General features: G+C 50.2%; 1 protein-coding gene across 1 annotated transcript in view; it reads left to right on the plus strand.

The window, feature by feature from the left end:
• FLCN (folliculin) overlaps nucleotides 1-10130 on the plus strand; it is a 20781-nt gene extending 10651 nt beyond the window's left edge. The window contains exons 6-12 of the mRNA XM_008071985.2: nucleotides 825-916; nucleotides 2677-2867; nucleotides 5009-5122; nucleotides 6202-6325; nucleotides 7366-7497; nucleotides 7597-7702; nucleotides 9030-10130. Of these exons, the coding sequence (XP_008070176.1) occupies nucleotides 825-916; nucleotides 2677-2867; nucleotides 5009-5122; nucleotides 6202-6325; nucleotides 7366-7497; nucleotides 7597-7702; nucleotides 9030-9231 (961 nt within the window). The 3' untranslated portion in view covers nucleotides 9232-10130. The remainder of the gene's footprint in view (nucleotides 1-824; nucleotides 917-2676; nucleotides 2868-5008; nucleotides 5123-6201; nucleotides 6326-7365; nucleotides 7498-7596; nucleotides 7703-9029) is intronic.
• The last annotated feature ends 1380 nt before the right edge of the window (nucleotides 10131-11510 follow it).

An 11510-nucleotide genomic window follows, 5' to 3' on the forward strand; every position in this document is an offset into this window, starting at 1 on the left:
TACTGGGCTCCGGCGATCCTTCCACCTCAGCCTTCCAAGTAGCTGGAACTACAGGCGCGCGCTACCACACCCGGCTAAGTTTTTGATTCATTGTAGAGATGAGGTCTCACCAAGTTGCCCAGGCAGGTCTCGAACCTGCGGCTTCAGGCAATCCACTCTCCTCAGCCTCCCAAGGCACAAGACTACAGGCTGAGCCACCAAGTCCAGCTTTTTGTTTTTGTTTTTGTTTTTTTTTAAAGCAAATCTGCTTTGGGAGACCATCTCTACAATAAATCAAGAGAAATTAGCTATATGTGGTGGAGCATGCCTGTAGTTCCAACTTTTTGGAAGGTTGGGGCAGAAGGATATCCTGAGTCCAGCAGATCGAGGCTGAGGTGGCCATGAGCGTGCCACTGCACTCCAACCTGGGCAACAGAGTGAGACTCTGTCTCAAAAAAAAAAAATTAAATAAATAAAGCAAAGCGGGGTTGTTTTATTTCAGTCACAAGTATAACCACAATACCATGATCATGAAATTGGCAAATGCCTTCATATTCTCCAGTGTGCAGCCTGTGTGCAGTTTTCCCTTTTGTGTCAAAAAGGACTTTGCATTGAGATGGGAGCAGCACTGGCCCTGGGCTGGACTGGCCCCTTCTTCCACCCCCACACTTTTCCTGTGCCTCCCACTGAAGGACCGCTATGGTTGGCTTGCAGAATTGCCTGTGTTTGGATTTGGCTGGTTGTGCCCTCGTGGTATTCAGCATGTAATCTGGTAGATCAGGGGTGTTCATGAATGTCAGGTTCGGTTTTTTTAATGTGAACTCATAGCTGACTCTGCTCTGCAGGCTCCTGAAGGCATGCGGCAGCCGGCTGACAGAGAAGCTTCTGGAGGGCGCACCCACCGAAGACACCTTAGTGCAGATGGAGAAGCTAGCTGGTAAGGTGGGGCTGCTGCTGCTTGGGCCGTGGCCTGCAGTGGTTGCAGGGGACCTCGGCTCTCTGTTGTCCTGGCAGGAAGAGCTGAGGAAGGGAAACATGGCTCAGAATAAGCACAGGATGAGGCTTTGGGAAAGTGTTCCCATTGTTCTTGGTGTGTTTGTTTTGTTTTTGCATCTTGTTTGCCTTGATGGTTGGTTTTATGAGACCATCTATTCCCCAGGTTCAGCCATCTGTAGAAAGAATTGACTGATTCACGGTTTCTTGTTCCTGTTTTATGATGATAGCCAAGTGCTTGGGCTTGAAAACAATCTGTTAGTCTTTGCATATTTTTTATTTTTATTTTTTTTGAGTTGGGAGTCTCACTCTGTCACCCAGACTGGAGTGCAGTGGCCATTCCTGGCCACTGCAGGCTCGACCTGCTGGACTCCAGCGATCCTTCTGCCTCAGCCTTCCATGTAGCTGGAACTACAGGTGTGCGCTACCATGCTTAGCTAATTTTTGATTTATTGTAGAGATGAGGTCTCGCCAAGTTGCCCAGGTGGGTCTTGACCCGCAGGCTCAGGCAATCCACTCACCTCGGCCTCCCAAAGCGCAGGATTACAGGCTGAGCCACCGAGCCCGGCCAGTCTTTGCCTCTTTACAAATAAAGTGTTCTGTGTCCGCTGGACCTGAGTTTTCCCTTCAAGGACAGCAGTTCCCCAAGCCCCAAGGTGTCTGGGCTTCCCCAGGTTTCTGATTATAATCTCTGTTTTTGGGGCTCAGGGTCCCATTCCGCTAACTTCCCAGGGCCACTGGTCTCCATCCTGGCTGAGATTTTCTGCAGGTTATTTGATTTTGGAACTCCAGGTCTGTGACCTCAGCTGTGTGGTTGGCAGACAGATTTGCGGCGCATATTGTGTGTGATTTGTCATTAGCAATGCTTCCCACCTTCCGTCTACAAGTGACCAACCACCCTAGCAGTTGGAGCTGTCTCAAGGGTATTCCTGCAGGCAAGTACTTGACTCTCACACACTTGCTCTGAAATGGGCTTTCCCAACCGGGATCTCAGCAAGAGCAGAAGGTGCTCAGAAGAAATGGAGCCTTGCAGTCCACATTTCTGCCTTCACTCAGCAACCGGCCCTACAACTACTCGTCATGCTGGTCACAGATGTCAGGCTGGTACAGATGGCAAGGGCAGTGGTGGAGTAAGATTTCCTGGCAGAGCTGGGTCTGTGGAAGCCTTGCGAGGGCTGGACATGCAAGCGTGAGGGCAGAGCGAGTTTTGAGCTTGTCATAGTTACTGAGGAGCTGAGCATCAGGCCTCAGGGTGTACCCTGTGGAGTCAACAGGCCTAGCTTTGAATGACAAATACTTATTCATCCATGAATTGAGGATATTAGTGCTGCCTCAGGATGGCTGAGAGAACTCATGAAGTGTGGGTTCCTGAGAACAGTCCTCACAGGAGGTGCTCTGGAGACACACCTGTTGGTATTTTCATCCTTGTTTTGAGTTTTCTTGCAAAAGGGAACAGCTCGTGGTCTTTCAGTAAGTGATTCTACGGCATTGTGTGATACTCTGAGCTAAGTAAACAGTAACCGAGCCCTGTTTGCCCACCCGTGCTCCCAGGGCAACATGGAGTGTGGCCAACTGGTCACAGACAGGAATCAGGAATTGACTGGTCAGTGTAGCCACTATCTGCCTTAGGCTGAAGTCACGTAATAAGACTGTTGCCTCTAAGAGGTGGTATGTCTATCACTGTCCTTGTCATCTGCCTTGTAGACTTAGAAGAGGAGTCTGAAAGCTGGGACAACTCTGAGGCTGAAGAGGAGGAGAAAGCCCCTGTGCTGCTGGAGGGTGCAGAAGGACAGGAGCTGACCCCGTGCCCAGCGGATTCCTCCTTACTCTCAGGCTGTGGAAGCTGGCAGCCACGGAAGCTGCCTGTCTTCAAGTCCCTTCGGCACATGAGGCAGGTAAGTGGCAGAGGGCAGAGGGCAGAGCCCATCAGCAGCTTGGGAGGACAGCCCAGGCTTCTCTGTCCAGCACACTCTGCCTGTGGGCCCATGATCTTCATAACCCAACAGGGAGTAACTGAGAGTCTTCTTGGTGGGCGGCTGAGGGCACAGGGGTTGTCTGGGGCGTCATCCGCAAGATCAGTGCTCCTCTCTTACTGATGGTGTGAGTGTCTTCAAAGAAAGGCCCGGAGGTTGGTGTCTTGCGGTCCTCTCATCTAGAACCCCCAAAGGGGTTGAACAACATCATGATTGGTTTGCATGCAGCCTAGACTCTGCAGCTTGAAAGTGATGGTCACGCCTAACAAAAAATTAGGAACAATCTGCATGTCTAACCAAAGCAGTTATACCCAAATAATGGAAGATTGTTAATTAGAAGAATCAAGGCATACAGTGTGGATAGGGTTGACGTATCTGCATGTCTACAGGCATACCAAGGACATAACAAGATTTAACAGTTTGGCCATGCTTGTATTTCTTTCTTTTTTTTTTTGAGTTGGAGTCTCACTCTGTCGCCCAGACTGAAGTGCAGTGGCCACTCCCGGCCACCGTAGCCTCGACCTGCTGGGCTCTGGCGATCCGTCCGCCTCAGCCTTCCAAGTAGCTGGAACTACAGGTGCATGCTACCACGCCTGCCTAATTTTTTTTTTAATTGATTGTAGAGATGCGGTCTCACCAAGTTGCCCAGGTGGGTCTCGAACCCGCGGGCTCGGGCAATCCACTCACCTCAGCCTCCCAAAGCGCGGGATTACAGGCTGAGCCACCAAGCCCGGCTCATGCTTGTATTTCATCAGATTGCTTGATTACAAGGGCAGATGTCCTCTTTTTGTAATATTTTACTGTGTTTCTTTTTACATTGAGCATTGATTTAATCAGAAGAGAATTCTTTCTGGTTTGGACAATGGAGTAAAGCTGATCAAATGGCAGTTGCCCATGGGGCTTCTGGATGAAAACAGTCGTTCATCAAAATCATGTATTTGGGCCAGGCGTGGTGTCTTATGCCTATAATCCCAGCACTTTGAGAGGCCAAAGTGAGAGGATTGCCTGAGCCCACGGGTTCAAGACCAGCCTGGGCAACTTGGCAAGACCTCATCCCTACAGTAAATAAAAAAATTAGCTGGGTGTGGTGGCACATGCCTGTGGTTCCAGCTATTTGGAAGGCTGAGATGGAAGGATCACCTGATCCCAGCAGGTTGAGGCTGCAGTGGCCATGAGCGTGCCACTGCCCTCCAGCCTGGGCGACAGAGTGAGAGACTCCACTCAAAAAAAAATTCATGTATTTGACTGAAAGCATCCTTGCTGATTTTTGTTTACATGGATTAAGTTGGAAGGGAACTTGAATCTCCCTGGAGGTGGGACTGTTTTGAGGCAGTTGGGGTTTGGTGAAATGCAGTATTGTAGCCTCTTTTTTATGTTTTGTGTTATTTCAAAACCATGTTTGGCTTTTTAGAAGCGATAAGACAACAGGCTGGACTCTTCTGAAATGTCCACATCATGGAAGTAAATAAAAGATGAAGTTTTGGGAGGGATTATTCTAGACTCAAGAGTAAAGGCAAGACAGTGAGAAGCAACCATGACCCTTTAATAGCTCCTGGATCAAGAGAACAGCGGCTGTAAAGGATGTGGTCGGGGCTTTGAGCTTGGGCGTGGGGCTGGATGCAGATGGCTTATGTGTGTTCTGGGTGTAGTCATGGCCTGGGTTGTGGAGGAGGCCCTTGTTCTTCTTGAATGGTGACACGTCACGGGGCCTGCAAGGTTCTAATAGTTCAGCAAAATAAAGAGTGTCCATAAAGAGAAGGTAAATGTTGCAAAAGTAAACACCTCTTTGCTTTAAATTTCTAAAAATGAAACGGAAAAGATTTTAACAGGTGTGAGAGCTTTGGAATTTGGCTCTCACATGCAAATCCAAGGGACTTCTGTCTCTCCCCTTTCAACTTTGGGCAGGTCACTGACCCTCCCTGAGAAGAGAAATGACTTTTTCCTGACCGTCCTCCTTGGCTGTACAGAAAAAGTTTCCAAATACACAAATAAAGTCATTGCATTGGAAAGAGAGAAAACATATTTCTGTTAATTATGCAGAAGCACTGTGTTCTATTGTCTAGGTCCTAGGTGCCCCATCTTTTCGTATGTTGGCCTGGCATGTTCTCATGGGAAACCAGGTGATCTGGAAAAGCAGAGACGTGGACCTTGTCCAGTCTGCTTTTGAAGTTCTTCGGGTAAGAACATTTTTTTCTTATGTGTATAGCAGGGTGGTGTTGACCTAGAATCTAACTTTAGGTAGGAACGTGAGGGTGCTTTGACCATTTGGTGCAGAACCTCATGAACAGTTCATGCCTGAATCCAAGATCTGTGGTGGTTTTCTCCAGTATTAAAAATGGCAGTCACTGATTTTTTTATTTCCAGTGAAAAGACTCTGTGCTGTCTTGATAGATCGGCAACTAACTACCCTATCTTCCCTTCCCCAGTCCCTAGCTTCCTCTAAGAAGCCATTAGAGGGGAGGGGTCACCTGTTGCAGAAGCAGGTCTAGGCCCTGTGCCTCTCTCTCAGAGAGTGGGGGTGGGCACACAGTACAGCATGTTGTCTCTGCCTGGGGTACTGTGGGCGCCTGGGTCTGGTCTGATGATATTTAAATCATCAGAAGGCGTGAGCATGCCTGCTGACTGCCTAGGCTAAGAGGAAACAGAATATGACAGTCTCTGTAGAAGCTTCTCTCTTTGTGGGATGGGGAAGAGACGACGTCTGAGAAGGCAAAGAATAACCTAAGAGTTAACACTGAAGACTGGGTGTGCTGGCTCAAGCCTGTAATCCTAGCACTTTGGGAGGCTGAGGCAAGAGGATTGCCTGAGCCCAGGGTTCGAGACCAGCCTGGGCAACTTGGTGAGACTTCATCTCTACAGTAAATTAGCCAGGCATGGTACACGTGCCTATAGTTCCAGCTGCTTGGAAGGCTGAGGCGGAAGGATCACTTGAGCCCAGCAGATCGACGCTGGGGTGGCTGTGAGCGTGCCACTGCACTCCAGCCTGGGTGATAGAGTGAGACTCCAACTCAAACAAAAAAAGAGTTAACACTGAGAAGGCAAAGGCCACGCAAATCAGTGTATGACTAACAACCAAGACAAGAGTTAGGGGCCCAGTGGTGGAGGGCACCCCTGTGGGCTGAAGGTCCTGGGACCCCTCTGGAAGGTGAAGGCTTTGAACTGGGCTGCAGAGGGCACGTGGGGCTTGGGTGGTGGAGACAGGCCAGGTCTGGGCACTTCCTTGCATCCTTAGTCTGAGTCGCACTGTCCTCCCCAGACCATGCTGCCTGTGGGCTGTGTCCGCATCATCCCGTACAGCAGCCAATATGAGGAGGCCTATCGGTGCAACTTCCTGGGGCTCAGTCCGCACGTACAGATCCCCTCCCACGTGCTGTCCTCAGGTGCGTGCAGGCGTGGGCTGTGGGGCTGTGTGCTCCTGCTCTGTGTGTCCCCACTCCTCAGACCCAGAGTGGAACTGGATCTTGATGGGGGGTTGTGGAGGTGGGGGACCCCATTGTAGAACCAGCTTCCCCCATGGCACTGGGGGTCTGTCTTGACACAGGGGGTGTCAAGATGGGGGGTGGCTGTGCTGGCTGTGGCTCTTAGTGGGCTGCAGGTCACAGTCCTGAGGGTGGGAGGGCGTGTGTCTACCAGAGGATCATCATGGTCCGGGTGAGCTGGTGCCCATGCCATGTGGAGGCTGGAGGACTTGGTGTGGGCCTCCCACATCCTGCGGGCCATGCCATCCTCCTGTCCTCTCACTCTTCTCCATCCTGCCCTGGTCCTCTCTAGTCTTTTTCTTCCTGTCTTGTGCCTGGAGTCTTCCTTGGTATTCATTGGTGCAGTCAGGGCTGCTCTTCTGCAAGAGACCCAGGAAGCTAGCTGACATCCCTTGTTTCTTGGGGTGGGATGTCCAGGAGTCAGCCCCAGCACATCAATTACTTGCCAGGACATCTGTGAGAGGCCATTGCTATGCTCGTGGGCTGGGTCCTGCCTCCCTGAGTGGCAGGGCCTTTTTTTCTGGGTAGTGTTACACAGGCTCTGGTTTCAGACATAGTCTTGAAATTCTTACTACTACCTGTATGACCTTGGGCAAGTTACTTAACCTCTCTAGGTTTGTTTCCCTATCTATAAAATGGGGGTAATAGTGAGACCACAGTCAAAGAGCTGCTTAGTATGGTGAAAGGAGGTATATGATTTGTGGTTGTTATAATAATAAATTATTAGTTTAAGGGAAAAGTTAACTCTTAACTCTGTTCATAAGTAATCTGCAAAAGGTTTTACATGCCAAAGCATTATTCTTGAGAGAGCTTTTGCCTGGCAGTGTTTTTCTCATTGGCCTGAGATAATTTGGAGTGGCATGGGGTGGCAGGATGCATTGGGCTTGTGAAGGAATGAAATGAGGGACACGTAATAGGACCGGTGTCTTGTTTTGCTGCAGAATTTGCTGTCATCGTGGAGGTCCATACAGCCACTCGCTCCTCCCTCCACCCAGTTGGGTGCGAGGATGACCAGTCTCTCAGCAAGTACGAGTTTGTGGTGACCAGTGGGAGCCCCGTAGCTGCAGACCGAGGTGGGTGCCGCCAAGCCAGTTGATCTTTCATCAGAAAGGGCTGTGGGCTCCTGCCTAATGCCGCCCCTTGCTCTTCCCCACCCTCTTCCCTCTTCCCAGTCGGCCCCACCATCCTGAACAAGATCGAAGCAGCTCTGACCAACCAGAATCTGTCTGTGGATGTGGTGGACCAGTGCCTTGTCTGCCTCAAGGAAGAGTGGATGAAGTAAGCCCGCGCAGCCTCAGCTCCCAGGGGCCTCTCTCCTCCAGTAGCGGCAGATGCTATCAGAAACCGCTTCCAGAAAGGACACCAAGCCATGGCCCCAACAGAGGCACTAGAATAGAGGTTGGGAGTGGGGGTTCCCATAACTCCTTCCCTGTGTACTAGCTTGGGTGATCTGGGGAAGTGACCCACTACCTCCTGCCAGGCTCCTGCTCCATGAGGTGGCAGTGACACCCACCTCCAGAGCTGTTGCAGGGCAGGTAAGGACACCAGGTGCATGAAAGAGGCTCATTACCGAAGCTCTGTTACTTTGCTACTTTATTAACGTTTAAAATCCGAAAGCCCAATAGCAGGTGCTACCCACCCCCCCCTTTTTGAGTGGGAGTCTTACTTTTGCCCAAGCTGGAGTGCAGTGGCATGTTCATGGTTACTGCATCCTCAACCTACTGGGCTCAGGTGATCCTCCTGCCTTAGCCTTCCAAGTAGCTGGGACTACACGTGCACGCCACCACACCTGGCTAATTTTTTTTTGTTTAGAGTGATGAGGTCTTGCCATGTTGCCCAGATTGGTCTCAAACTCCTGGGCTCAGGAAGTCCTTTCGCCTCAGCCTTCCAGAATGCTGTCATGATAGGCATGAGCCACTGTACCTGGCCTCTTCTTTTGTAAGAAGCAGGCTACAGCCGGGCTTGGTGGCTCAACCTGTAAGCCCAGCATTTTGGGAGACTGAGGCGAGTAGATTTCCTGAGTCTGCGGGTTCGAGACCCGCCTGGGCAGCGAGACCTCATCTCTACAATAAATCAAAAAAATCAGCCGGGCGTGGTAGCGCACGCCTGTAATTCCGGCTACTTGGAAGGCTGAGGCAGAAGGATCGCCAGAGCTCAGCAGGTTGACACTGGGGTGGCCATGAGCGTGCCACTGCACTCCAGCCTGGGCAACAGAGTGAGACTCCAACTCAAAAAACAAAAAAAAGTTACTTTATTTCTTTCTTGATTCCTGGTAATTTTTTATCAAATTTAGTCAAACCTGTCCAGATTGCAGATAATGTAGTGAAACTTGGGAGCAACCATTGTCTCCCATGAGTTTGAGGAAAGTTTTTCCTTCTTTCTTTGCTGTTTTGAGTGCCAGCCTTGCTCTTCAAGGCTAGCACTGATGGCTGGTGAGAGACCCAGAAGGGCACAGGTACGAGCTGCTACTTGCTCAGCCACTTCCTCCAAGAGTTTGAATTCCAGCTCCCCCTGCAAAGCTCCAGCTAGTCCCAACCTTGTCGGCCATGACTAGGGCTCTGGCACATGCTGGGGGTCTGAATGCTTTGCTTTGGTTTTTCTGCAGCAAAGTGAAGGTCCTTTTTAAGTTCACCAAGGTGGACAGTCGACCCAAGGAGGATACACAGAAGCTGCTGAGCATCCTAGGCGCATCTGAGGAGGACAATGTGAAGCTGCTCAAGTTCTGGATGACAGGCCTGAGCAAGACTTACAAGTCGCACCTCATGTCCACGGTGCGCAGCCCGACAGCCTCAGAGTCCCGGAACTGAGCTGCACTGCTCACCCTCTGGCTACTGGTGACAGTGGTCCTCAAGGCCGTCCTCCAGCTGTGTGAGAGGACGGACTGTCCCCTGAATTTCAGAACTGCTAGAAGGAGCTGTATCCTGGCAAGGAATGGCAACTGTTGGGGCTGGGGTCGGCTCTGGGATTGGGGCCTATGCAGTTCTCACCCCTGTGATTAGAGGTTGGAATGCTGCCAGCCTGAGGAAGGCAGTAGGAGGCTGGGAGCGGGGCTGCTGTGTTTGCAGGCCCTGTGAGAGGACCTGCGAGGAGACCTTGCCCCTCGACCCCCTGCAGGTCTGTCTCAAAACCCATGGAAGAGACTGGTTGGGCCGGCCAGAGACTGGTGTTGTAGCTGCCATGACATATGCTCTCGCAAAGTTAACATTGAACCTTTCCATTTTGAGACAGAGCAAGAGTTTTCTGGGTTTTGTGTGTGAATGTACATTTTGCTACAGTTGGGAGTGTTCAGGACATGCACCAGTCCCTAGCCATTCCTAGGACTCTGTTTTGAGTTAGTGCTCTGGAAAGGCTTTGAAGGTGAAGTGGCTCTTTCCCTCATCTTCGGGTCCTCTAAAATCCACGTTCTGAAATCATGGGCCTCGTCTTCTGGCGTGTTACCCCGCAGCTTGTGAAGTTAACCTGAGCTTAACGATGGAGCCCTGGTCTTTTTGACACAAAGATGATACTGTGCTGACGTGTCACAGTGAGCCTTTGGTTGCCCAGCTTGCTGTGGATGGTGAAGTGCACCATGGTTCATTCTCTAGCACTTTCACCTTTATTGCCAATGTCAATACTTACACTTGGCTGTGGTTAACTATTTTCAGAGGATGGTGATTTAAGACAGTTTCATCATCCCACTGCATTTTTTTTAAGGGATTGAGTCTTGAACTCTTGGGGTCACACGCTTCTCCTGCCTCAGCCTCCTGAGTAGCTAGGACTACAGGCATACACCACCACAGCCCTGCCTTTTTTTTTTTGAGTTGGAGTCTCACTCTGTTGCCCAGAAGGGAGTGCAGGGGCCGCTCCCGGTCACCGCAGCCTTAACCTGCTGGGCTCCAGCGATCCTTCCACCTCAACCTTCCAAGTAGCTGGAACTACAGGTGCACACTACCACTCCCGACTAATTTTTTTTTTATTTATTGTAGAGATGAGGTCTCGCCTGCCCAGGCGGGTCTCGAACCCGCGGGCTCAGGCAATCCACTCACCTCAGCCTCCCAAAGGTGCAGGATTACATGCTGAGCCACCGAGCCCTGCTAGCCCTGCCTTTTAATAAGGATTCATGACTTGGAGGGATTTTCTGGCAGGTTTGCTGATTAGTTCATAGTTTTATGTTTAATTAGTATTTAACATGAAGACTAAGTTTATATACTAGGTATCTGTATAATGCAAGAACATTGGAACACAATAAAGATGTATTTTTGTAAACTGTTGACCAACATGGTTTTATTGGTTTGATGCCTAATATTTACTGGAGCTCAGTCACAGGAAATAGTATACTTAAAATAATACAGCAAGTGGCCAGTTCTCTGTGGTGTGGAAGTTGAGCTGCTGTAGTGACTTTGGTCTTCGCCAAGCTGGCCTTTGGAGTTCTGGTGGAAATAAGGTAGTTCTTGTTTATTCCAATACATGCATTGAGTGTCTGCAGTCATGTGCTTAGCATTGTGTTCAGCTTTCAGAACTGGCTTAACTCTTGGCGATATTTGCAGGTATTCCCCTTCTGAGAGGAAATGCTGGAAGCACACCTGGATAACCATGGCAGTCCTTAAGATGGCAGGACTTTCAGTCTGCTCATCTGATTGGAGTGAGAAAGGACCCCTGGCTGTGTGGGTCAAGGGAAAAATGAAGGGAATCCAGATAGCCACCCGCTGTCCTCCTGTCTTTGGGTATAGACTCCTGTTTTCCAAGTGTGTGACATTTTCTGGGAACACTATTCTGTGTTGACATGGTTTTTGCCAGCTGCCTGTCAGTCTAGTGACTGAATCCCCTTGGCGATTAGGAACCCAGCATATGTCATTTCTGCATTCACTTCATAGGGGTATGATCTTAAGTTTCCAGTGCCTAATAAAGCTCATCGACAAGGATGGGCAGGCAAGGCCGTTTGCTGACTGGTTGTGCTAGGCACTTTTCTGCCCCCTCCCCACTAAAAGGGCAGCTCTGGAAGCTTGATCCCTATCAGCTTTGAGAGCAAGAAAGAGCAGGAGGCTAGGCTGAACCTGTGCTGACCTGGCCCACTGCTGCCTTTGTAAGATAACCAGGTTCTGTGGTC

This window comes from Carlito syrichta, unplaced genomic scaffold (genome assembly GCF_000164805.1).
Source record: "Carlito syrichta isolate Samal-C Ts95f unplaced genomic scaffold, Tarsius_syrichta-2.0.1 Scaffold314799, whole genome shotgun sequence".
Taxonomy (NCBI): Eukaryota; Metazoa; Chordata; class Mammalia; order Primates; family Tarsiidae; genus Carlito; species Carlito syrichta.